Source organism: Lagopus leucura, unplaced genomic scaffold, assembly GCF_019238085.1.
Source record: "Lagopus leucura isolate 7727_CA_CO unplaced genomic scaffold, USGS_WTPT01 Super-Scaffold_73, whole genome shotgun sequence".
NCBI classification, from domain to species: domain Eukaryota; kingdom Metazoa; phylum Chordata; class Aves; order Galliformes; family Phasianidae; genus Lagopus; species Lagopus leucura.
The window spans coordinates 33,394,680-33,419,477 of NW_024962252.1; the positions used below are offsets into that span (position 1 = coordinate 33,394,680).

The 24,798-nt window shown below is 34.8% G+C and overlaps 1 protein-coding gene across 3 annotated transcripts in view; it reads right to left on the reverse strand.

The window, feature by feature from the left end:
• ASCC3 (activating signal cointegrator 1 complex subunit 3) overlaps positions 1–24,798 on the reverse strand; it is a 258,462-nt gene that overhangs the window by 146,185 nt on the left and 87,479 nt on the right. For all 3 annotated transcript variants that reach the window (XM_042886807.1, XM_042886816.1, XM_042886824.1), the window contains exons 11-13: positions 22,396–22,560; positions 6,633–6,809; positions 1,900–1,971 (exon numbers count right to left, since the gene is read on the reverse strand). In XM_042886807.1, the coding sequence (XP_042742741.1) occupies positions 1,900–1,971; positions 6,633–6,809; positions 22,396–22,560 (414 nt within the window). The remainder of the gene's footprint in view (positions 1–1,899; positions 1,972–6,632; positions 6,810–22,395; positions 22,561–24,798) is intronic.

The window sequence follows — 24,798 nt, forward strand, 5'->3', positions numbered from 1 at the left end:
TTCTATTCTATTCTATTCTATTCTATTCTATTCTATTCTATTCTATTCTATTCTATTCTATTCTTTTCTTTTTTTAAGAAACAAACATCTGCAGTTGGTACACTGAACATATAATTTGTTGGAGTATACTCATTAAAAGAAAAAAATCCCTCATTTTTACTATACGATTCAATATTACAAATTATAATTAATTGTACTAAAGAATAAGTTGACACGCTTAGTTCTGTATTATGAAAGATTGCGTACCACTGTCATCATTTCACGATATGAGTGTTAGTTTCATAATTGTAAAGACAAATATGCTTTCAATAATGTGGAAAACAAACAAACAAACAAAATACTCCAATTTAATTGGTTGGTACATGAATGTGTAAGAGTTCTGTAACATAGCTCAAATGTTGTTCCTTCTTGACATATACATCTGTTCTTGATACAATTGCTCTAAATTATCATTAAACATTACTATAACTTTTTGAAATGCTACATTTACATTTTTTTTACTGAATTCAGCTTGCATATATATATATTCAGCATATTTAAATTTTTACACTGAATTATCATCAAAGAACAATATTTGTACTGAATTTTCGCTGCCAGCAAGCTATGCTGTCTTCATCAATTTAAGCAGCATATTTACCACAGGGTAGCTATACTCAGTATATACCGTACTCAAAACAAACATTTTCAAGCAAAGAAAATGCTTAACATTCACAATCTAGTGAATCAAATCAACAAAACCGTTCTGAAATCAAACAGTTTTTTATACTATAAAGGAAATGACACTTCTGCTTTGTGTGAAAATACACTGCTTATTTGTTGTTGGCTTGAAATACAATTTTCAGAAGTTGAGATCAACTACTGTCTCAGCTAGTGAAACAGTAATGCTATGGAGACTAAAGTTTTTCACTTGACCTTTTTCAGCTGTAACACACGCCTTAAAACAGTAATGCATTCAATCTGTCAGGAACTAAAACTATTCTCAAGGAGAGCTGTGCTAAGTACAAAGCATCATCTGCTAGAATTAAATTATTGTATTTGAGCTTTATTTTACTTTTAAAAGTACTACTATAAATTTTAATAGCTATTTTCCCCTCAATATTAAGAGAAGAGAGGAGCAGAAAGGTGTGATAAATATTCTGAAAGAGCATACAACTTCTGGCCTGGAATGTAAGATATGTTACTTATTTAGACATACTGACTGTAATAAACTGCTCCTTACAGGTTCTTCTACAGCAAGTAAAAAGACACAAAAAAACATAAGTAGTAAAATACAAGCACCTAAACCTACCTCATTGTAAGGAATTTGGTGTACACAACAGATCATGAGGAAAAAATAAACTGAAGTTTCTTTAGTGAAGCCAACAAATTTTGTTAATCTTCCTTCAGGCAAGTATCAGCATTTCCATATACAATCTTCATTATTTCATTAAAACTTTATTGAATATAGCACCAGTAGCAGACAGTAACAACAGAAGGTAAGTGGAACAATGATGTTCAGCCAGAGGGAGCAGGATAACTAAGGTGCTGCTGAAGAATTTTTTCCCAAAAGTCATAAATTAACTGTTCAACTTTTAAAATAACACCTTAATCTGAAATTTCTGTGAAAGAAGAAAAATGTGCAGTTCTTAGCATCACTGTACGTTTTCTTCTTTTATGCACAGATTCAAAGAATCACAAAACCACAGCAGTTGGAAAGGACATTTGGAGATCATCTAATCCAACCACCCTGCTAAAGTAGGCTCCCTACAGGAGGTTGCAAAGGAAAGTGTCCAGGCAGGTTTTAAATATCTCGAGACAATAATAAATAATAAATAAATAAATATCTCCAGACACTATAATGATCAAAACTAATTTCTTTATATGTGTTCTGAATGCAAATTAAAGTAAAAAAATAAATACCTGGTGACCAGCCATTATTTGCTTCAGCACATTTTCATAACATACTTCATCCATATGATTCAGCTGCTGCACCTGCAAAGTAAACATTATGCCTTATATGCCATATATATGTTCTATTTCATGTAAAGCAAATAATAGTGACCCGATAAAAAAAATGTACTGTGCAATGAAATTTACACTATACTGATCTTCAGTACTAACAATAGTTTATTATTATTAATAATAATTCACAAATAGATCACGAAAATAAGCAGACAAAATACAAAAAAGGGCAGTGGATAAAAGTTTACATGACTTGGTTATTTCGTTCAGTGATTAAAGGGAGGTAATCCAGCTCTGTTCTTTATGTGTTCCATAGATAAGAAATCATACCACTACTGGATACTGATGGAATAATCCATTCAATACACAACCAAACTTCAAATAAATACTTTCATTTTGTACTACATAAATGCAGCTTTTACAAGCAGATCTTAATGTCCATGCAATTACTAATTCCTAGCTTTTCGTCAAGAAAAAAGAACTTTGCTCACATTTGAGTCAGACGTGGGAAAAAGTGGGAGTACCATGTACAGAAGTTGCAATTATGGATAAATAAAATGCTTCAGATTCTGTTATCTGGAATAGCTGAAAGTTGTAAAAACATAGCTTCAAGAGCTTCAGTGGGAATGAGAGAATGTTCATATCTGCCGTAACACATGAATTAATAGTAAAAACATGAGAAAGATGGCAGTGTGTGCAAGAGACAAATAGCCAGTCCAGCTGGTCTGAAAATGAAAGGTTAGCATTTCAATTAATTATTTTTCAAATAAAGAGTGAAATTATTATGGAGAAGTGTAAAAGGGCAGTGTATAAACATACATAAGGACGTATATATATACAAACACAACTTCACACATTCTTTCCATTTATGTGTAAAGAGGAAAACATACATATACAGAAAAAACTAACAACTCCAGATATATCCAGATCAATAATATCCAGATTACTTAATTATCTAGCATCAGACAGAAAGTCTTTTTTAATTAAAAGAAATGGATTGGATGATGCATATATATGACATTAATAGATCTTCAACTGAAGAAGGCAAATTTTAGCCTTGGTTCCATATGCTGCCACAATTTCAAAATAACAAGTTTTAAGAATTTCCTTGGCTAATTTCTATGCATAATAAATACACCAGAAGATATACAAAATGTGTTCTGCATATCTAATCCAGATGAGGGAGACACCATCATTACAAGTCTCAATTAAGAATACATAACTAAAATATGGATGAGCTGACATCATAAATAGCCACAGTGTTACATATATTTAACAGACTTAAAAAGAGCAAATCCTATATAACTGAAATGCCAAGTCACCAAAGCAAATGTTCAGCTGAGCTTTCACAGACATCTTAAATCATGCCCTGAAGAAAAGCTTTAGTGCTAGCCTAAGTATCTTTAGCAGAACTTCAGTGAGAAACATTAGCATCTAAAGCAAGAACTTCCCTCCACTGAGTTTTGCAAGGCTGACAGGGACTCTTCCAGATGCCCAGATTACCACAGAGAAGTGGTCTAGATGCCAGCAGCAGCTCAGAGAGATTTGAAAGCTTTTGCCACAACTTGAATGAAGAAGGTGTCCTATCATACCATCAGACTGCGATAGACAGTCTTTTTAGTGGAATCCAGAACTAAATAAGTATGCCTAACTTCAGCATGAATTGTTCACAGAAGAATTGTTCACAGAATTGGAAACGTATCAAATTCCTGTATACTAAAAGCCTGAGAAAATATGCTGTGTCCACTTGAAATACCTAAAATGGCTATGATTAAGAGGCTGCTGTTATTGCTGTTGAAGAAGGCTTGCCTGCAGTTTGCATGTGAGTTGATAAGTCATTCATTTGCTTGAAATTCTTGGGGAGGTTTTTCAGAAAGCTAAAAGCTGTAGCAAAGCATCTACTTAAAGGAACAAATAATCTCCATGAAGAAGCTAGCTGCCCATGGTTGGGTAGGCATATGCTCTGCTGGGTGAAACACTGGCTGGATGGCTGGGCCCAAAGAGTTATAGTAAATGTGGTCAAATCCAGTTGGCAGCCAGTCACAAGTGGTATCCCTCAGGGCTCGGTATTGTGGCCACTCTTGTTCAACATCTTTATCAGTGATTTCGATGAGGGGATTGAGTGCACCTCCAGTAAGTTTGCAGATGATACCAAACTGGAAGTGAGTGTTGATCTGAAGATAGAAAGGCATTACAGAGGAATAGACTGGATCGATGGTCCAAGGTAAACTGTACGAGTTTCAATAGGGCCAAGTGTCGGGTCCTGCATTTTGGTCACAACAAACCCAGGGAACCCTACAGGCCTGGGGAGGAGTGGATGGAAAGCAACCTGACAGAAAGGGACATTGGTAAGTAACTGATGGATAGTTGCCTAAACATGAGCCAGCAATGTGCCCAGGGGGCCAAGAAGTCCAATGGCATCCTGGCTTGTATCACGAATGGTGTGGTGAGGAGGACGAGGGAAGTAACCCTCCTCCTGTACTTGGCACTGGTGAGGCCCCACCTTGAGTACTACGTTCAGTTTGTGACATCTCAATACAGAAATGACATTGAGGTGCTGGAGCAAGTCCTAAGAATGGCAACAAAGCTTGTGAAGAGTTTGGAAAATATGCCCAATGAGGAGTAACCAAAGGAACTGGGGCAGTTTAGTCTGGGGAAGAGGAGGCTGAGGTGAGACATTATTGCTCTCTTCAAAGACCTGAAAGATGACTGCAGTGAGAGCGAGGTTGGCCTCTTCTCACTGGTGACAGGTGACAAGATGAGGGGAAACGGCCTCAAGTTGAACCAGGGTAAGATTAGGTTGGATATCAGGAAAAACATCTTTACAGAAAGGGTTGTTAAGTACTGGAATAGGATCCCCAGGAAGATGGTTGAGTCACCATCCCTGGATGTGTTTTTAAAAACTGTTTGGATGTGGTGCTCAGGGACATGATTTAGCAGAGGGTTGTTAGAGTTAGGGTAGTATGGTCTGGTTGTGGTTGGAGTCAATGATCTTTAAGGTCTTTTCCAACCTGAGCAATTCTATGATTCTATGATTCTAACTCCTTGCTATTTATCAGTATGGATATAGACATAGTATTAATTGGATCTGTTGGTGTTCTGTGAGACCTGTTCTTAATTCTGTGTGTTCTTACACTGCTTTCTTCCTCCCTGATAGATCAAAAGAATATTGATATAAGCAATCATTTGGCAGGTTGAGTATTAATGCTATTCTGAACGGAAGTCTTTGTAAAAGAGTCTTAATACCTCTACTTTTTGTTTGTTGCAAAGTACATTAACTTGACCACAAAATGTATTGTACTATATGAAATCCAGAATGGCATTCTTCTGGAAAACAAAAAGACAAACTCTTGGTTTCTGGCATTACTAAAACAGTTGTTTTTCGAAAGAACTACTACCTCCTAGTTATAATGTTAATTAATACTATGCGTTTTTTTCCTTTTAAGAAAAATCTTTTTAAATCATATAGGATCATTTGTATATTACTCTGATTGTATATTACTCTGATTTTTAAATCAGAGATCTTTCTAAAGTCTTCATCTTTTTCTTACCATCCAGTGGAAACAAAAAAATAGACAAATAAGTATTAGGAAAAGTTTGAAGAAAGGCAACAGCAAATAACAGTGAGGGTACTCGAAACATTAATGAAGGTTAAAATATGCAAATCATGGCAAGCACCATATGGTAAATTGTTCTTGTGTGTATAGACTTGAAATGGTTCCCTGTAGTCATAAAGTGAAGTTTCTTCTCTGCATTGCAGATAGAATGAACTACTTAACTTGTAAGAAAAGCAATATTCATTTTTACAAAAATAAGTAAACACTATCATTGATAAAGCTATGAAATTACCTTTTGAATAAAGATGTTTTTATTTCTATTAAACTAAAAGCATCGCAGAATAAGATTTTCCAAAACACTGAGCTGTAAAATATTTATACCTCTCTAAGTTACTTAAGCTTTAATTATTGGCTAATGAGAAGCATACGAAAACTTTGCAAAAGCAATTTATAGATAGGTGTTTGTACCAATTTCTGTATTTTAAGAAGAAGTATAATTTAAGTGTGAAGTGGCACTGCACCTAATTGACCTATAACTTTTAATAAGAATATTATACCTACATGGCCTTGATGCTTCCCAAAATGAGCAAGAGCACAAAGAAGCTCATTTAGGGTCTACTGTAATGTGTTTTCTATCAAACATGTATGCTAATGGTTTAGGACACTAAGGTTTTCACATCCCTTATATCCCACTAATGTTAAATTAATGCTTCTCTCATCATACATATCAAGATTTCATAAATGAATATTTTTTTCTTCTAGCATTCTAGTGATTATTCCAACAGGCATCCTTACTGGCGTAATTTCTAGCAAAATGGAAAACTGAAATGAGAAAGGCAGAATAATCAGCTTTTGCAGTGACTCTGGTGTTGAGGGTGATGATTTCTACTTCATCAAGCAAAACTTATTAGGGAAGAGAAGACAATGCACAGTTAGATACCATTATATCTAGCTACAATAATGTATATACAAGGACTGCAAACTGAGGAAACCGGATTCTTTAAGCTTGTCTCAAATAGGTGCATCTTTACATAGAACCAAGTGGAGTATAAAAAAAAAAAAAGTATCCCACTACACATATATAGGTGAAGTACAGTCAAAACAAACAGTAAACCTTTCTTTGGCATTCTTTACCTTATTAGTTGTCTTAATTCCTATAAAGGTTTGTCCCAGTGGTACAGGTCGAAAACGGCTATCGAAGTAGAATAGTCCAATGTAGGGATTGACATGTAGAAACGTAGCAACGTCAAGATAATTGGGTAATGTAGCTGAAAGGCCCAAAATCCTAATCATGCTTTGTGTAGATTCAACCTATTAAACAAACAAAAAAATTTTAAATGATCTGAGTGTTACAAACCAAGAAATCAAGCACAGTAAGAGTATTAAAATATCACTTAAAAATTAACAGCAAAGTAGCATTTAACACTATATATTAAAAGTGAACAATAAATGTAAACCAGTGATTATCCCATACTGAAGAAACCAGAACACTGTGTAACTCTATCAAATCTTGCTTGTTCATCTGCAAAATATTCATCAAGGAAAATATACTCTTGTCCTGAAAACAATGAGTAGTCATTAAGTGACACAAAGGAACAAGAATAGTAAAACAGGCTTTGATAAGAAGGGATTGTACAATTTACAAGCAAAACTAGAACAAATAACTGAGCATCATATCTTCCTTAGTTGAATTCTCACACTTGCAAATAGAAAGAATAAAAAAGCCTATGTTCCTCAATCTTGGCTTTTGCTTAGTTCTCTTAGGCAATCTATCCTGATTCATCACTATCTGCATTTCTCTATTATGTATCAGTACTTCTGCAGAACTGAAGATACCAAGAAGTCACTAAGAGACATTTTTTTTGATATATTTTTCAAATGCTCCAAATGCTTGTTACATGCCTTTCCATTTGATAAAGGCAATAAATGGTTACTTACAATTAAATACTGTGTTCCATATAAAAGCTTGCATACTGCATGTTTCCAGATAACTTTCAAAACAAATGAAAATAACCAAAACATTTGACTGAGGAAACCAAGCAGGAATTTTCCCATTTCCTTCTAGAATATTAAAAGATGTGTAGACTGACTCACAGTTTACTTACCAACAAAATTATTTAGGATCAAAGTTCACAGTAATTTTCATCAAAAGATGTCTATGGAGTATAACTGATGCCACAAACAAGGTTCTCAACTTGTCTCAAATGCAGATGAGTAAGGTTGATATCTTCTACCCAGCTATGCACTTTTCAAAACACTATGAAGTTTTCTTATTTTGAAACAAAAAATGCTCAAAGTGAAAGGAAGTCTTGTGGACTTCCTTTGAAATATAAAAATTAGAAGTTTTCAATAAAGATTATTATGAAGTATATGAAGGTCATTCTTAAGGAAGATATAGACATCATACCATAATACAGACCTTGGGAACAGTAAGTGCACCAAAATCACAAACCAAATCCTCAAAGACATCATCTCTTCCCCACTCCTCCAAGTCTACAGATGTTAAACAAGCCAGCAAGCTGCCCAATAATGAACAGATCTCAAAGCAAAAAATCAGAATGCTCAAACTGTGGATGCAACCAACTAAACACAGAATATCTAATGACTGACACAGAAGAGCAGCTTTGCAAAGGAAAGCTCGTGTACAACAAGTCATAGTTGCAGATTCAAATTCCAAGAGCGGGACAGATGAGAAACCAGGTTCAAGAGGGTGGTAAATAAGGAAGTTCATAAAGAAGCATTTCTAGAAATACAATTTCCTATGTATCTTTGTGCAGTTGGATTACATGATGACCTAAGTACTACAGTCAATGACTAAGTACTAGTCAATCTCAATTACACAGTTTTGGGGTGGTATGTGTGTGTACACTCTCATAAGGTGGCTTCTCACACTTCTGTATTTCTCTTATAGCTAGGAGCATTTCTTCTATTCCTTTTCTAAATGATTTTCCCTGAGGTATTGCCATCTCAGCTGCTGAGGACAGCCATGCCCTGCAGTGCAGCTTTTGGTGTCCTCTGTAACTGGCTGTACAGAGGCTGTAACTGCGTCTGGTATGAGGCAGCCCAAGCCTCTGCACAGAAGAGTCCAGCATCTCCAACTCTTGACAGTGCCCAGACGTGGACACGTCATGCAAGTATTTAGTTTTCTTAATGCATAAGCACTTTTTTTTAACTTGAATCTAAAAATAGTAACCACTTGCTCATATATTTAATTATCCTATACTTCGTTCACTGTCACCTGATAATCAAATACTTTAATCTGAAAGTGTAACAGAGCTTCAATCTACAGCACGTTATCCGATTTTGATAAATGTAATATATTTTAAAACTCCTAAGACCCTTAAAAAACTATGTTCCATCAGGAAGCAGGAAATCATTTCCAGTTTTTAAACAATTAACAAGAATTTTGCATAAGAACCATGGAATTATGAATTTTTACAGCAATTAACTATTCAGAGTTTCCTTTCAAAATGTAAACAACATCCAAAGAACAGTTATGGCTTACTGAGACTTCTCCCTTTTAAAAATGTGTAAACAGAAACCATTTAACTTCAGATGTGGCAGATGGCACTGTGGGGTCAGGGAGCTGATGAGAAGCCCGAATTCTAACTGCTCCTGCAAACTGTAGCAGACAAGTAAAACATGCAAGAGCAATTAAAGTTACTAATATGTATAATGCACTTGTAAACAAATATACTTCATACTGTGCCTGCACATATATTTTTGTTTATGTCTTTGTAATGCTTGCCTGCTTTTTCCAGTAAGTCTAAAATTTGCAAATTATTTTTTCTATTTTTAAGTTAAGCTACAAAAATCAAATCAGAATGATTTGGAAAAAAGAAGAAAACACATAATAAAGTATATCTTACTCTATTTAAATATAAAAATTAACAAAACATTAATATAAAGACTATCAGTAAGCTAATTTCATTCAAAATTAAATGTGGTGCTTTTCCTCTATTCACCAGTAACATAAAACATTTCAATTTGCAGTAATTTTTCAGTACTCTCGCTGAGGAACTTTGAGCTTTCAATTTCCAAAAGCGCATAATACATATAAAGCAAAACAGGAGTCTGATAACAGCAGTTATTTGTTCCACAGGTTTTGGTTAGGCTTGTAAGCTTCTCTCGAGATTAGGCAAGTTTGCATCTTTCATCATTAAAGGAGGTCAGTAGATCAATAGTAACTACTACAGTAAAGACGATCTCTGCCATATTTACCTGAAACAAAGTGAGACTGGCTATCTGAAGAAGTGATATTATGTAAGAAATCAGAATTGCCAGAGAGTCTCAGAATTGCCTGCCTGCCTTGTCAGCCTTTAAATATAGTAACTACATAAAACTTGACTTATTAATGACAAACTTGTATATGAAATTCCCATCCTTAACTACTTTTACATGACTTCCATGTTGAAGCAGTACTGTTAAGACTATAAAGAGATTCAGAGGCTTTATTAAAAACAAGTCTATAACTGAGTGTTTCGAAGTGCAATGAAATTCCATCAATTTAAGTTCTTTCAAGGCTATAAAAAAAAATCTTTATTTTTTTAACCACCTACTTCTACATCCACTAAATAACATAAAATATCAATACTTAATATTAAAAAAAAATCAAGAAGCAGAAAAAGATATGTATATCCTAAACGTCAATTATTTTATGCTCACACATAATTCAAACTGCAAAGTAGAACTAGAGTCTTTGTGAAAGCATGTGAAGTTTTTGACTTTTCTTTATTCTTTTAATTATAAAGGGCAATTAACAATAACAGTAACCAAAACTGTGTTAAACATAAAACTCAGGAAAACATTATTACCTGACTCTGTAAAAATAACAGATTTTGGTTTTGCACTTTTCTCTGTGATTATAAGTGAGTCTTACTTACTTTTATGTTATTAAATAAGCACTACTGAGATTTTATTCTTCATAATGGCTTTTCGAATGTTAACATTTTTAGAACACAGGGCTCTGTGCCTACAGAGCAACTACTCTTCAGATTTCTCCTGTAAGACCAAGTGTTAGAATGTTTTGTATATATTCTGTGCATTTACAAAGCGCAAGAGGGCATTTTGTAATTACAGCACATTCAAACATTTTTAGCACACTGGATCCCTCATTACTTGGTCCTAGAAGCCCCAGTTAAAGAACATGCTTAATATACAAAAAGCATTTTTCCTGAAATTGGCGTAAAAGTTACTGAAAATACATTTGGGATGATGAAGTTTTTTCTATATATATTCCCTATAGCATATTGGCGATATTCAGCTAAACATATTTTCTTCACAACTGGCACATAATCTCAAATGTTTAAGTCATCATATGTGCTTAATTGTCTTAGAAAAAATATGCAAGCACCAATTAAAATTTACAAGGCCTTCTCTGGAAAACTGAACTGTCACAGTGTTTACATATCATATTATTTGAAAGCTTTACTATATTTCACTGATTTGATATTACACTGAAAATAAGAAACAGAAATTGCCATAAGTACATTTAATTGATATATTTAATTAGTATATCTAATTGAGAAGAATTCACTGTAGCATGTGGAGAATTGACAGCATGTTCACCATTCATGTTCACAAAATGCTGCTATCACACCATGAAATTCCGTGTATACAGAAAAAATAAACAGAAGATAGCTACCCAGCACTCATTTCCACATTCTAACTTTATCTGAATTTACACTGTAAATGATAAAGGATGAGATATAGGAAGAGCCTCTCTGGATTGTAAATTGATCACAGCAGGATCATTTTCCTCCTAATAGGTTTTAAGATTTCCACATCATCTCATTACACTGCAGCCACCACCTGAGAGCATACAGAGTACGCAGAGATACTCTTATCTGACTTCTAAAATTTTTCCCGAACTTTATGATCTTGGCAGTCTTCCCATTTCCATGTATTAAAATTTCACATTCACAGAATGAATTACAATCAGGCTGGAAAGCACATCTCTGATTGTTCAACTCAAGCAAAGAACTAAGTGAAGCAGATAAGTTTACATATTCTAATCTTTGCAGAATTGTCCACTAGAAATTAACCTTATATTCAGATAACTCAGAATCACTTCAACACACCCCCAGCAGTCAGTCCATATGCCCTCAAGAGTGAGCGTAGCTATGGAGGATCCTCTTGCATCCCTCTAAGGAAACCTGCATCCACTGTTCCCTTTTTTTCCCCTCAAGTTCCCGTATACTGATGCATACAGCATGAGGAATAAACAGGAAGAATTAGAGTTCTGTATGCAGTAGTAAGGCACTGATTTCAGTGCGATAACAGAGACATGGTGAGATAGCTCACATGAATGGAACACTGTCATGGATGGCTATATACTATCATCTTTGAAAGGTCATGAAGAACAGAAGAACTGTCTGAGGACTGGAGGAAAGCATGTGTCTTCAAAAAAGGCAAGAGAAGGACAATCCAGGCAACTGTAGGCCAGTCAGCCTTGTCTCCATCCCTGGGAAGGTGATAAAACAACATATTCTGGATGTCATCTCCAAGCAAGTGGAAGAAAAGATATTTTTCAGGAGTAGTCAACATGGATTCACCAAAAGGAAATCATATTGACTAATCTGGTAGCCTTCTATGATGTCATCACCAGCTGGGTATATGAGGAAAGAGCAGTGGATGTTATTTACCTTGACTTCAGTGAGGCTTTACCACAACATACTTGTAGTGAAATTTAGTAAGTGTGGGGTAGGTAAGTTTGCAATGAGGCAGATTGAGAACTAGCAAAACTGAGAGGGTTGCGATCTGTGGCACAGTGTTGTTGGAGGCCTGTAGTGCTCTCTGGGGGTCAGTACTGGGTCCAGTCTTGTCTAAAATCTTCATCAGTGACCTAGATGAATGGACAGAATGCACCCCCAGCAAATTTGCTGTTCATACAAATGCAGGAGGAGTGACTTATGCACCAGAAGGCTGTGCTGCCATTCAGCGAGACCTGGATAGGCTGGAGAGTTGGGCATAGAGAGGCCCGATGAGGTTCAATGAAGGCAAGTGCAGAGCTCTGCACCTTGGAGGCATAACTGCATCAGTACAGAGTAAGGGCTGACCTGCTGGAGAGAACCTCTGCAAAGAAGGACCTCAGTGCCCTGGTGGATAACAGGTTGACCATGAATCAGCAGTGTGCTGTTGTGACCAAGAAGGCCAATGGTATCCTGGGGTATATTAAAGCGAGAGTAGCCAGCAAGTTGAAGGAGGTGATCCTCCCCCTCTACTCTGCTGTGATGAGGCCATATCTGTAGTATGTGTCCAGTTCTGTGTTCCCCAGTTCATGAAAAACACGGAACTTCTAGGGAGAGATCAGCAGAGAGCTACAAAGATGATGATGGATGTAGAGCTGAGAGACCTAGGACTATTCATTCTGGACAATAGAAGACAGGGGATCTTATTAATGCTTATAAATATCTAATGGCTGAGAGTCAAGAGGACAAGGCCGGGCTCTTTTCAATGGTGCCCAGTGACAGAACAAGGTGCAACAGGTACAGAATGGAACACAGCAAGTTCCACACAAACATGAGGAACAAATTCTTTACTTTGAGGGTAACAGAGCAGAGAAACAATCAGTCCAGAGAGGTTGTGGAGTCTCCTTTTCCAGAGAGATTTAAAATCCACCTGCTTTAGTGGGGAGAGTTGTACTAGGTGGTCTCCAGAGGTCCCTTCCAAAGCCTAAGATTCTGTGATTCTGTGATTGTTTAGACATCCATTTGGGATGAGACATATAGAAAACTAAACACAAGCATTTATTAGTGCTTAGTCTAAATATGCAAGAAGATTAATTCATAACTTGGGTTCCTAAATTCCCTGTCTGACACTGATAAGAATCAAATACAATATATGGGCAAGCACATTAATGACTTGTTAGATATTACCCTGTACACAGAATATAGATATGATTTTCATCTTATTAACAAAAAAAAAAAAAAGAAAAGAAAAGAAAGAGGAAGCAGGGAGGTGGAGGGAGAGAAAAAAAGGATTTTTCATGGGAAATTTTAAATAAAAAAAATTAAAAGTATTCAAAACTAACAAAATGAGATTCTTTTTTTTAGAGTGTTTAATCAGTGTTTACTGTTGCTTACTGTTAAATGAAAGTATTAAGAAGTTGTCAATCAATACACATAGGTGGTAATTTCTTAGTTATAGGAACAGAAACGGAAAACCAGTAACATAAAAATGTTCAAATTGCAAAATCAAAACTGCATAGTAATGAACCAACTACTAATACTGTTTTGAAGATTCTAGGTAGGATGTTATTGACAATTCAAACACTGTGCAGAATGCATTTGTTACTAGGCAACCATCTAGTTAAGTAATTTTATAAATGAGTTTTACTCTGCTTCCAGTGAACCCTGAAAATACTGTTATCTCAGTTCTCCACTTAGAATGTATTTAAAAGAGGTATCAAAAAAATGTAACCAAGCAGAAAGCACTATTAGAAGCCACATTATTTTACCTTCACTAAATATTAAGTACTTTCCCTGAAGAAACTGAATTTTGAATACACCTATTAAGAGATTTCTATACCATGCACAGTGCCATGTCATTTTTTTTCCGAATGACAAAATGCTTTTTATATCATGATTACTGTTATTTTTCCAAAACTGAAAAACAAAAAAGAAATATGAACTCAACTCTTCTACAAATCAATTAAACTCCTTTACTGTATTACCAAAGAGCACAAAACATAGACAATCATGATTACCTTTTCAACTCCATGGATATACCAGAAAAATGGAAAAACGTTTGAATATAAATAATAAAAAATGACATGCAAAATGTCTGTTTGAACACTTCCATGAAATTTATAGAAAAGCTTCTGAAGATGAATTCAAATATCCAATAGTAATTTCCAATCAAATAGAGATTGTTTACAAAAAATATATTGTTTTCAAAAATGAGACATTTTTACACAGCTACAAGGTTGCCAGAAAAGATAATAAGATGGATCTAGAATTATGTAAAGCATTAGACTTTCTGTGTATAACATACTGTTTAAAAATAATGTTATGTTACACAATGGCAACAAAACATCCATTAATTTTATCACAAACTGACGAAATGACAGCTTTTTACAGGGAATTTATCACTGAAAGACAGAAATTAAAAAGGGATGTCTCTAAGTACAGTCTAAGCCCAAAATAGTTCACTGTTCACTAATTTTATCAACAAATTAATATAACTGATATATGTGTCAGCCAAACAGATAAATCTACATTGTTGGACTCATTCAAATTAAATTTCTCTTAATTTATCTAATTCTAGAAGAGGACAGAGCTGTAAAATGAGAAATTATCCTCAGGAAACATTTTTATAGCAACAAGTGATTCCTACACCTACTATTAAAGAATTAATATGAATAATTATATAAATATATAAGAATAAAATGACAACTTAATGAACAAGTAGGAGGGAGATGCTCTACATCTTTATGTGCCACAACCAAAACTAAAATAATTTCCATATCCAATTTTGTTGATGGGTTTTAAAAACAGTGACATACAAAAGGAAGTTTATTAAAAAAAAAAAGGCAACCAAAAACCCACAGCACATTAAGTGAAAACCAAACCATTATAATAGAAAGTTTTAGTAAGTTGGTTTCATTTATCTTGTAATGAAAGAACCTGACAAACTTCATTTGCATACAGAAGGAACAAAAGGGATAAAAGTAATAGAAATCATTCAAGATGAGATGCAAATGCCATTACTTACTAGTGCATTCTAGTCCAAAATGACACTTCTATGAACTACACCTGTCTACATTTACAGACAATACAGGGAGACAAATGAGCAAACCTTCCCTGTTCTCAGTTTTCTTAGATAATTAGCAATCAGCTACTCAAATTTTCTTTATCAAGAATGGGATTCCAAGAACATGAAAATTCCCAAGTAAAAAGAAATCAGCATTTTGCTTAGGATGGGAAACCTCTAGGATAATTTGTTTCCAATTTCTAGTAAGAAGGCAAAGTAAGGTAAGAAGGAAACAAAGAAGATAAACAAAAAAAGAGTTAGGGGAGATAATAAGGAACTAAACATAGGGAAAGTACATCCAGAGCAAGGAAAAGTTTCTTAACTAAGGAGTCATTAAGAAAAAAAAGCTCAAAAGTATAGCATTAGAATTACCAGGGGATGAAGAAGAAAAAGACAATGATGACTGGGAATAGAGAAAGTAGGAAGGCAAACAGTGGGTCAGAGTTGCGAAGATGTTTTTTTCATGATTCAGTGGGAGCTAGCACTTCATTTGCAGATGCAATAAAAATGTACTTTAAGGACACAAAGCGTGGGTAGGATTAGGAAAAGAGTTTATGAAACCTTTTCATTTTTGATTTTAACTACTCGTTTACATATAGAAAAAATATGAATTGCTGATAACATTTAGTTCATAATCCAGAAAAATACTGTTATTCTTTTTAATGTCTATATTTTTAAAGGTGAAAGTTTTTGTATCACCTGGAAGAGCCAACTGTAACAAGAAAGACTAGTTAGATCCACCTTAATGTACTGGCAATTTGCAATAAAAAAGCAAACCATTAAATCCCAAAGTAAAATATATCACTTTAGCAATACATGGAACAAGATTAAAATCATAAATGTTATCTATTCTAATTGTCTCAAATGACAATTGCATTTTAAATTGTGCAAGTGTTGAAAACAAATTTGCGGAAATCTAAGCATAAATAAATAGGATAATTTCACTGATAAATGTGCAAGCAGATTCATAAAGTGATACAACTGTGAGGTTTGCTTACCACTGTGTTTAGTTAAATGTGTACTAGAGTTTTTCAATTAAAAATACATGCTTTTTTCTTTTTTAAGAACTTGATTACAATGAATTTGAGTGCACTGAGGTAAAAGATCGAAAATGCTCTTCAGAACCTCCTTCAGATTCTAATTTATAATTCTATAAAAAGAAGAAAACAACATGGAAATTAAGTAGGTAAAGAAAACATTAATTGTTACTTTCCTCATTTATAAGTTATCTTCAAATACTCATTATTACTTTTATTGTGAGTATCACAACATGCATTATAAAGAAAGTAACAAAGGGAATGCCGGATTTTGCTTGTGAGATCTGTTATACTGAATATTACTTTGGATATTCAGAAATCTTTTACTTGAATGAGAAAGTTTTTTGTATTTTTGCATTTACCATGATGATGATAAATATGCCAATGTATTCCTCTAACCATGATGATGATAAATATGCTGATATATTCCTCTAACCAAATTAGTCTTGTATTTCCAGCATTACTGGATCATTAAAAAAAAAGTGAGATTCAGAATTAAATAATGTCACTAAAGTTTAATTCAAATTAAATAATTTGTTTAAAGAAAGAACATGATAAGTTGTCATGTCACTGTGGCACTCCTACTCCAGACAACTAGCTTAGGAAGAGTCCCCATGAGCACAGCTACATACCTAGTACATATCTAGCAATGTGGTTGAAATAATACAAAATATAAATTACTTGAAACTGAAATACATAAGACTGTGAAGGCAATATTTGTGTATCTAAGAGAGTAGTCCTGTTTTCCCAAAATCTGAGAAATGTTTCTCTATAGGTTTTCTATTACTTATTCACAGAGTTGAGAGAAGGTATCAAAACTCACATATTCAAGTACGCTTTTTTTCCTCATAAGCAGGAAAGAAGTCATCAACCTCTCTCAATAATTATGACAAAAGAATTCAGTGTCAGGTAGTTCATTTCTTCTTTCAAACTAATAAGCTTAGTAGATATTACAGAACTGTGGAAATTTTGATTAAAAAGTTTAAGCATTTCAGTTTTACATCTATTTCATTCTCTGGACCAAAACTTTAAACATCAAAGCTATAAATTGGGTTCAAAGAAGTTGTTTGATGTTACACCTGCAATATGTAACAGAGCTCAGAGCAATTTTCCAACCAAAATGTTTAGCAAAGTCAATTTAAATCACTTACAAAAACATTCTCAAAAATTTGAAAAGTACAAACATGAGTGAATACACTGTTCACTCCACTAGGATTAAGACTGCCAGCAATTCCAATATATATTTGTCCTTCCAAGTTATTAAAAAAGCTGATTAAAAAAATGCCGTAAGTTAAAATGAACATGCTAAACTCCCACAGGAAATGGTGTGACAGTGTCCATCTGGAGAAAAGTACAGTTATAATTCAAAAATGTTAAGGTGCAAATTAGGACAGATCTTATAATGCATCGGGATGTTCCTGCTTTCAGAATGTATTGGCATGGCTGTATTTGTTAAGCATATCAACACAGATTTCAAAACATTCTTTTCCAGCACAGCGATACCAGAGATTTACATCAGGCCCTGTCATGGTTCTATGTTTTTTTTGTTTTTGTTTTTTTGTTTTTGGGTTTCAGTATTCCACATCAAAACATCATGTAGTGTACAGGGCATTGAAGTGTCACTGCCCAATCCCAGCTACCTATCCCTGTACATTACAGAAGTCACGGGATCTGGCCCTTCCGGGTGGGGGGGCGCTCTCTTGCTGCCTTGCAGTGGGTGCTGGAGGGTGCTTTCCTAGCCGTTCCAAGCTTTTCAGGTTTGAATCGGTCCCGGGAACTCTCTCTCTCATCTTGTCTGATTTATTAATCTCAATTTCAACTAAATTGTATATATTGTGTTATTTTGTATTCCGATATTATAGTAAAATAAGTTTTCCTCCATAGATTGTTGCCGCTGCTCTTTTCCTCCCTTCCTTCCTTCCCATTTTTGTGGGACTGGGGTGGGGGGGGAGGGCAGAGACCTGTCGCCCCTGTCACGGACATAGATTGATCCGGTCAAATCCGTGACAGGCCCAATTCTTATAAAGATCAAAAATTAAAAAACAAATCCATTGTCTATTTTTCTATTTCCCACAATCTAAGCAAAACAACCTTCAAACACACCATATGAAAACAAAAGAGATATTTCCTTTTCTTTCAAGGCACGATAACAAGCAAAACACAGAAAGCTGTATATGTTATACAGATCTTGACATGCATAGGAATCATACAATTGTCTAATACACAAGGTAGGGAAGTATGATCCAGATGAAATTATAATATAACTATATTAGAATAGCTACTGGATTTATTAAAAAACACAAGCAGTACTGAAAGGAATTTATCACAGTTCTATGCTAGAAGTTACAGAAGAGAGAGTGACTGTTCCAGGTCAAACCAAAAATCCAACTACTCTACTACACTGTCTCCCACAGTCGCCAAAAGAGGTTGTTCTATTAGGAGTAAAGAAAAAAGGAAAATATCAATGATGCCTGCCAGCATAGCCCTCAACTCAAGTCTGATTTAGTGACTAGTAATCTGTAAGGGTCTTTTCTTTGAATAACTTGTTTAATCACTTTCTGAAACCCTTTACTATAAATTAGAAAAAAAAAAAGTCAATAGCTCTGATGCCTTAAACTGGTGTACAAATCAGGTAATTGATCTCAGCAATAACTGCAGTGGTGCAATTGGCATAAGGATGTTTCAGATTGATGTAGTATTATTTCAAAACTTATCTCCTTATTCTTACTTCCTATCACAGAATCACCAATGTTGGAAAAGACCTCCAAGATCATCTAGTCCAACCATCCACCTACCAGCAAAATTCTCCCACTAAACCATGTCCCTCAGTACAACATCTAAATGTTTTTTTTGAACACCTCCAGGGATGATTAATCAACCACCTCCCTGAACAGCTCATTCCAGCACCTGACCACTCTTCCAGAGAAGAAAGTTTACCTAATATCCAACCACAGCCTCTCCCAGCACAACTTGAGGCCATTCCCTCTGACTCTATAGCTAGTTACATGGGAGAAGAGGATGATCTCCGCTTCACCACAATCTCCCCTCAGGTAGTTGTGGAGAGTGATAAGCTGAGCCTCCTTTTCTCCAGACTAAACAATCCCATTTCCCTCAGCTGCTCCCAAGACTTGTGCTCCGGAAGCTTGACTGGCTTCACTGCCCTTCTCTGGATACTCTCCAGGGCCTCAATCTCCTTCTTGTACTGAGGGGCCAAAAACTGATCACGATACTCAAGGTGCAGCCTCACCAGGGCTAAGTACAGAGGGATGATCACTTCCTTGCTTCTGCTGGCAACACTATTCCATACAGGCCAGGATGCCGTTAGCCTTCTCGGCCACATGCTGGCTTATGTTCAGCCAAGTGTCAACCAATACCACCAGGTCTGTTTCTTCCACAGAGTCTTTCAGCCATTCTGCCCCAAGCCTGTAACACTAACTTGGCTTGTTGTAGCCAAAGAGCAGGACCCAGCACTTTGTCTTGTTGAACTTCATCCCACTGACCTCATCCTAGCTATCCAGTCTGTCCAGAATTGTTTCCTGCAGCATAGTTCTAAATATTCCAACATATCAGTATTTTTGTTGTTGTTTGTTTTCTGTTTAACTGTTTTTCTTTTGTGTGTTCTTTTACAGTATACTTTCCAACTCTTCAACTGCATTCTCTCAACTGTTTTCTTGTAGTGATCCACAGTGATCTCCATCATTGATTTTCTTACCAATTTAAAATAAACAAGCTATTCATAAAGATGGTGAGATGGTTAATTTCAAGATTTCTTTGTTTTTCATTCCATCTGCTTCACTTAAGAAAGAGTTACAAATGAGTAACTTCAATTTCAAATAAATTAAACTCCAACTTGGTAGGTAAAACAAACCTTGAAGCCCTAGAAGATTAAAGCACCCTAGAGAGCTATTTTTTAAATGAGTGTTGAAGAAAGATACTGCTGTATTACAATAAATGCACTAAGGGTAGGATTCAGTACTCATGATATAATTGCCTCAGATCATTTAATATTCCTTAAGACATCTACATGTGCTTGACAGGCACAAAAGCAAAGAATCTATGGGAGATTTGTGTCCAAATGAAGCAGAAGCATAAGGCCAAGCTGGCTAACTTGAGGCAGATAAAATAGCTCTAGACATCTATTTCAGACAGCCGAAACCTAACTCACAACTTTCATAAAACTTCACATAAAAAAAATGAAATGTGTCTTGCAATCTGACATGAAGACAGTGACCGTCACGGTCACTGCTAAAAACTGAGATGCTTAACTTTAAAGATGCCTAAGGAAAACAAGGTAATCAAATCCATTTAAGAAAGAAAATACAGTATCAAACAGGTTACGCTTCTGTGCCCTTGAGGTAGTATAAACTCTACAAAACCCTACACTCCATAAATAACTTCTTTAACTGTTTGGGTTCTTCTAAGGAATTATCACTTATTTTGTTTTTTATACAAGAACTTTAGACTTACTGTGTAGGATCACAGCAAACATTAATTTTATTCAGTTCTCACTGGAGCCAGAATCAGATGATTCAGAAAGCATATAAGGAATCCTATTTTAGGAACTTAACAAGGTTAGTGTAGTCTTACCAAGAAAAAAAGCATCTTGAAAGCCAAGAGATTTTAAACATTAACATGCTTGCAAATATAGCCATAACAAGAACAATTGTATTCATTTCTATTTTGTTACAAATTTTTTGTATTGATGCAATTTTGCACAACATACCTTTAAGATAAAAACAAAAAGAATGCCACCCTACACTCTGCTTACTGTTATCATTGGATGTTATCATTGGATCATTTGATGTGTGTCAGTAGCATGTGCATGCTGCATAGAAAGCCAACTGTATGCTTGGCACCATCAATATAAACATGACCAGCAGGGCAAAGGAGTTGACACCCAATCTCAACTCTACCTTCATTAAATTCCACCTGGAATACTGCATCCAAGTCTGGGGGCTCCCAGCACAAGAGACACAGACCTATTAGAGCAAGCCACATATATATCAGAAGGCTAAACCATCTCTCCTACGAAGAGAGAGTGAGAAATTTGAGGTTCTTCAGCTTGGAAAACAGAAGCTTCCAGGGAGACCTCACTGTCACCTTACAGACCCTTAAAGTAAGCCTATAAGAATGGTGAAGACTGACTCTTTTATCAGCGAGTGTAGTGATATGACAAGGGAAAATGGTTTTAAATTCAAAGAGAGTAGATTTAGTTTACTACAAAGGTGGTCAGCTACTAGAATAGATTGCCCAGTTATGGATACCCCATCCCTGCTCAGTGTCAGGCTGTATGAGACTTTAAGAGACCAGATCTAGTGAAAGGTGTCCGTGCCCATGGCAGGAGGGTTGGAACTAGATATTTTTTAAGGTCCCTTCCTACTCAAACCATTCTTGGATTGAATTATTCAAATTCTAACCCTTTTTATTTATTTCTAACTTCCACATTTAATTTTTCTTCTAAATGCATGTCTAACTGTTGAATAAAATGGTTATAAAATATATAAGAATACAACATTTATTGCCTAGCTGAACATCATTCTTTTGCATGAGATTTAAGAAAACAAAAACAAAAACAACAACAAACAACCACATTCATCCTTTTCTCCTTTCGCCACTTCAGATTTTGGCATTTAGAAAGTACTGCTAAGGGAAGAAAGAAAGACTACTTATGCTCAAATACAAATGACTTCGTATTCTAGCAATGATGACAACTTCTTCGTTCTTTGGTTAAAAAATTTTTCTTCCAGGAAAAGTGCCAATAAAAGGAATCTCTGCCAGTAAGAAAATACTTGCAATTTTGGTTATGTTAAAATATTGTCTTGACTATTATTTGTTTAAAAATGTACCAGTTCAGTGTTACTTGTATAGCACATAAATTAATACAAGGAAGTAGCTCCGACATAAATTATGCATCCTAGGAATCTGACATTTTTGGTAATAAAAAAGGCAGAAGCCATTTTTCTTCATACTTAGTACAGAGTAGCTATAAAATAAATTGTAAACCACCTAAGCATTTTGATTTCATTGTCAAAGCATTTCTTCTTTTACAATGAAATATATTCCTGAATCAAATAAAATTGTTTAAAACAATTTTTTTTTGCTCTTACCTGACGTAAAGTACGTGCCACTATACTTTCAAGTACGGGTCCTCTGTCTTCATGCAACAGATGAACTTCATCAAGAATCAACAGCCTTACCAGCTGAGAGAGAGCTACATCACCAACACTTTTTCTTGTTACTACGTCCCATTTTTCTGGAGTAGTCACAAGCATCTATTAAAACAAGAAAAAGAGATATTAAGCATATGCAAAGAAAAATCCAAATTCAACTTTATCAGTATATTAATATTTATCTGAGTAAATGCAATGTAGAACTTAGCAAAGCTACCCTAAGTTTTACCTACTTCATGTATTTGAGGCAGAAATAGTTCACTTCATCAACATATTATGCTGGACACAAAGCTGGTGGGCTTCAGTGCAAAAATGCATATAGAAATATCATCTAATAACATCAAGGCAATGCATGCCGTTAGCATACACTTTCTACATTAGAACAATTAAAAATCTGTCCAGAATGTATTCTTTACCTAATTGAGTAATTTAATCTGTAAATCCCACTAAAGGTTGTTTGTGATAAAATATTTCTAGCTTTCATCTAAGAACCACAAACACCTAAAAACTTTCCACAAAAAACATTAGGTAATTCTGAATAATGTTTCAAAGTCCTGACTAACACAGAGAGACATAGAAAGTTAATGATGACTTATAAAACTTCTATGAAAATTGCTAGTCGAAATCTGAGAAAAATAATTTCCTCTCATCTGAACAATAAATTAAGTATCATCAGAATAATATTAATAGATGTTAAAAACTGTTGGAATTGCTGTCTCAATTTTTTTGAAATCTAACTTAACAGACTTCTTAATTACAGATTGATTGAAATGGGAAGGGATCTGTAAAGGCCATTTTGTCCATCTTCCCTTGACAGACAGAGCCACTCAGATCAGGGTGCCCAGGTTATCTGTATATATGAATCCTCCTAATATAAGTATTTTTCCCCTGCAGCGCCTCAAAGTATTGCTCCAGTCCAATTGTTCTTTAAGAACCTATCACTCTTTCCTAATTACCAAGAGCCACTCCTGAGATGTGTTCTTTGTGATGTTATAATAAAAGAATATTTTTCTGTCCCGCCTTATTTAAAACTTAATGCAAGAAAGAATAAGTCATAACACTGAGAGTGTGTATGTGGGCTGTTTCTATGCTTTTTTTCCCAAAGCATTATTGGATGCATTTTACTAGCAGATACAGATTTTCCAAGTTCTTTTACTCCTACAAAACAGTAGGTGTAAAAATGTATGGTCATAATTTATGAACTGAATTGTAACACTACTACAGATGCAACTGTTATCACTTTAAAATGAGCCATGTCAACAACAAAAAATTAACAGCTGTACTTCCACAGAACATTAATTAGCAAACAGTGAGGAAATACATTTAGCAATGCATATTAAGACTTTAAGGTTTGAAATGCTACAAATGCAAGCTACTTAGCTAATTTGCTCAAGCTAAATTGGCAATGTTGAGATCAGTTATTTTTTCATGCCAATCATGTTATCAAAATATGTATTTAAATTGGTGTCATTAATTTTTCTGTTTTTGAGCAAAGACTAAATATTCATTATAAATCTCTTGTACTTTGATCTTATTTTGAAGCAGCAACGATAGGCAATGTAATGACCTGAATTAAAAGCTATACTTGATATCCTGTCTCATTTAGCAAGACCAGAGACCTCCAGAGAGCATCTTCTCAGAAAATAAGATTGCCTTTTATATTTATTTTGCAAATAGGATTTACAGTTGAGAAAGAAAATCCTCTAAAAAACAAACAAATCAGCTTTGTATTCTCAAACTGTAAATTGAATTCAAATATAAGGCACTAATTAAAAGTATCAGCAAAAGAAAATGTTGACTACCAGCAAACGTTAACAAAGCCACAGATTATTTTTTCAATTAAAATAATAAACAAAGCAGCATTATGATCTGTCTCATAATTACTTTTAAATGCTGTGGTGCTGTTTATTTTTATAATTAATTTTCAGAAATAACGCATTTCATCCACAAAGTTATAAACTCAAAACTTAGATTCAGCAAAAAGAGTCTACTTTCTGTAGGGCTGAGAAAGTGCAACCAAACTCTGAAATAGCTTTCTAACATATTCTCTATCATACTTTGAATTCAGTTATCATCACACTGAGAAGCGTGTTCCTTTAAAGTGCTATTTCACCACTTCACCTCTTTTGGTATTGAAATAGCTGGAAAATTGAAGTATCATATTTGTTTAATGAGCCGGAACTCATGCAAAGACATTTCAATTTTAAAAAATCTAAAAAAAATATTTTTTGTTTGTGTTAGGGTATGGCTAAACAGAAATGGGTAAACTATCTATATTTTTACTATCATCTTAAGTTTCTCTCTGGACCTGTAAATCTCCTTTTGCAATGCTTCTTGGAT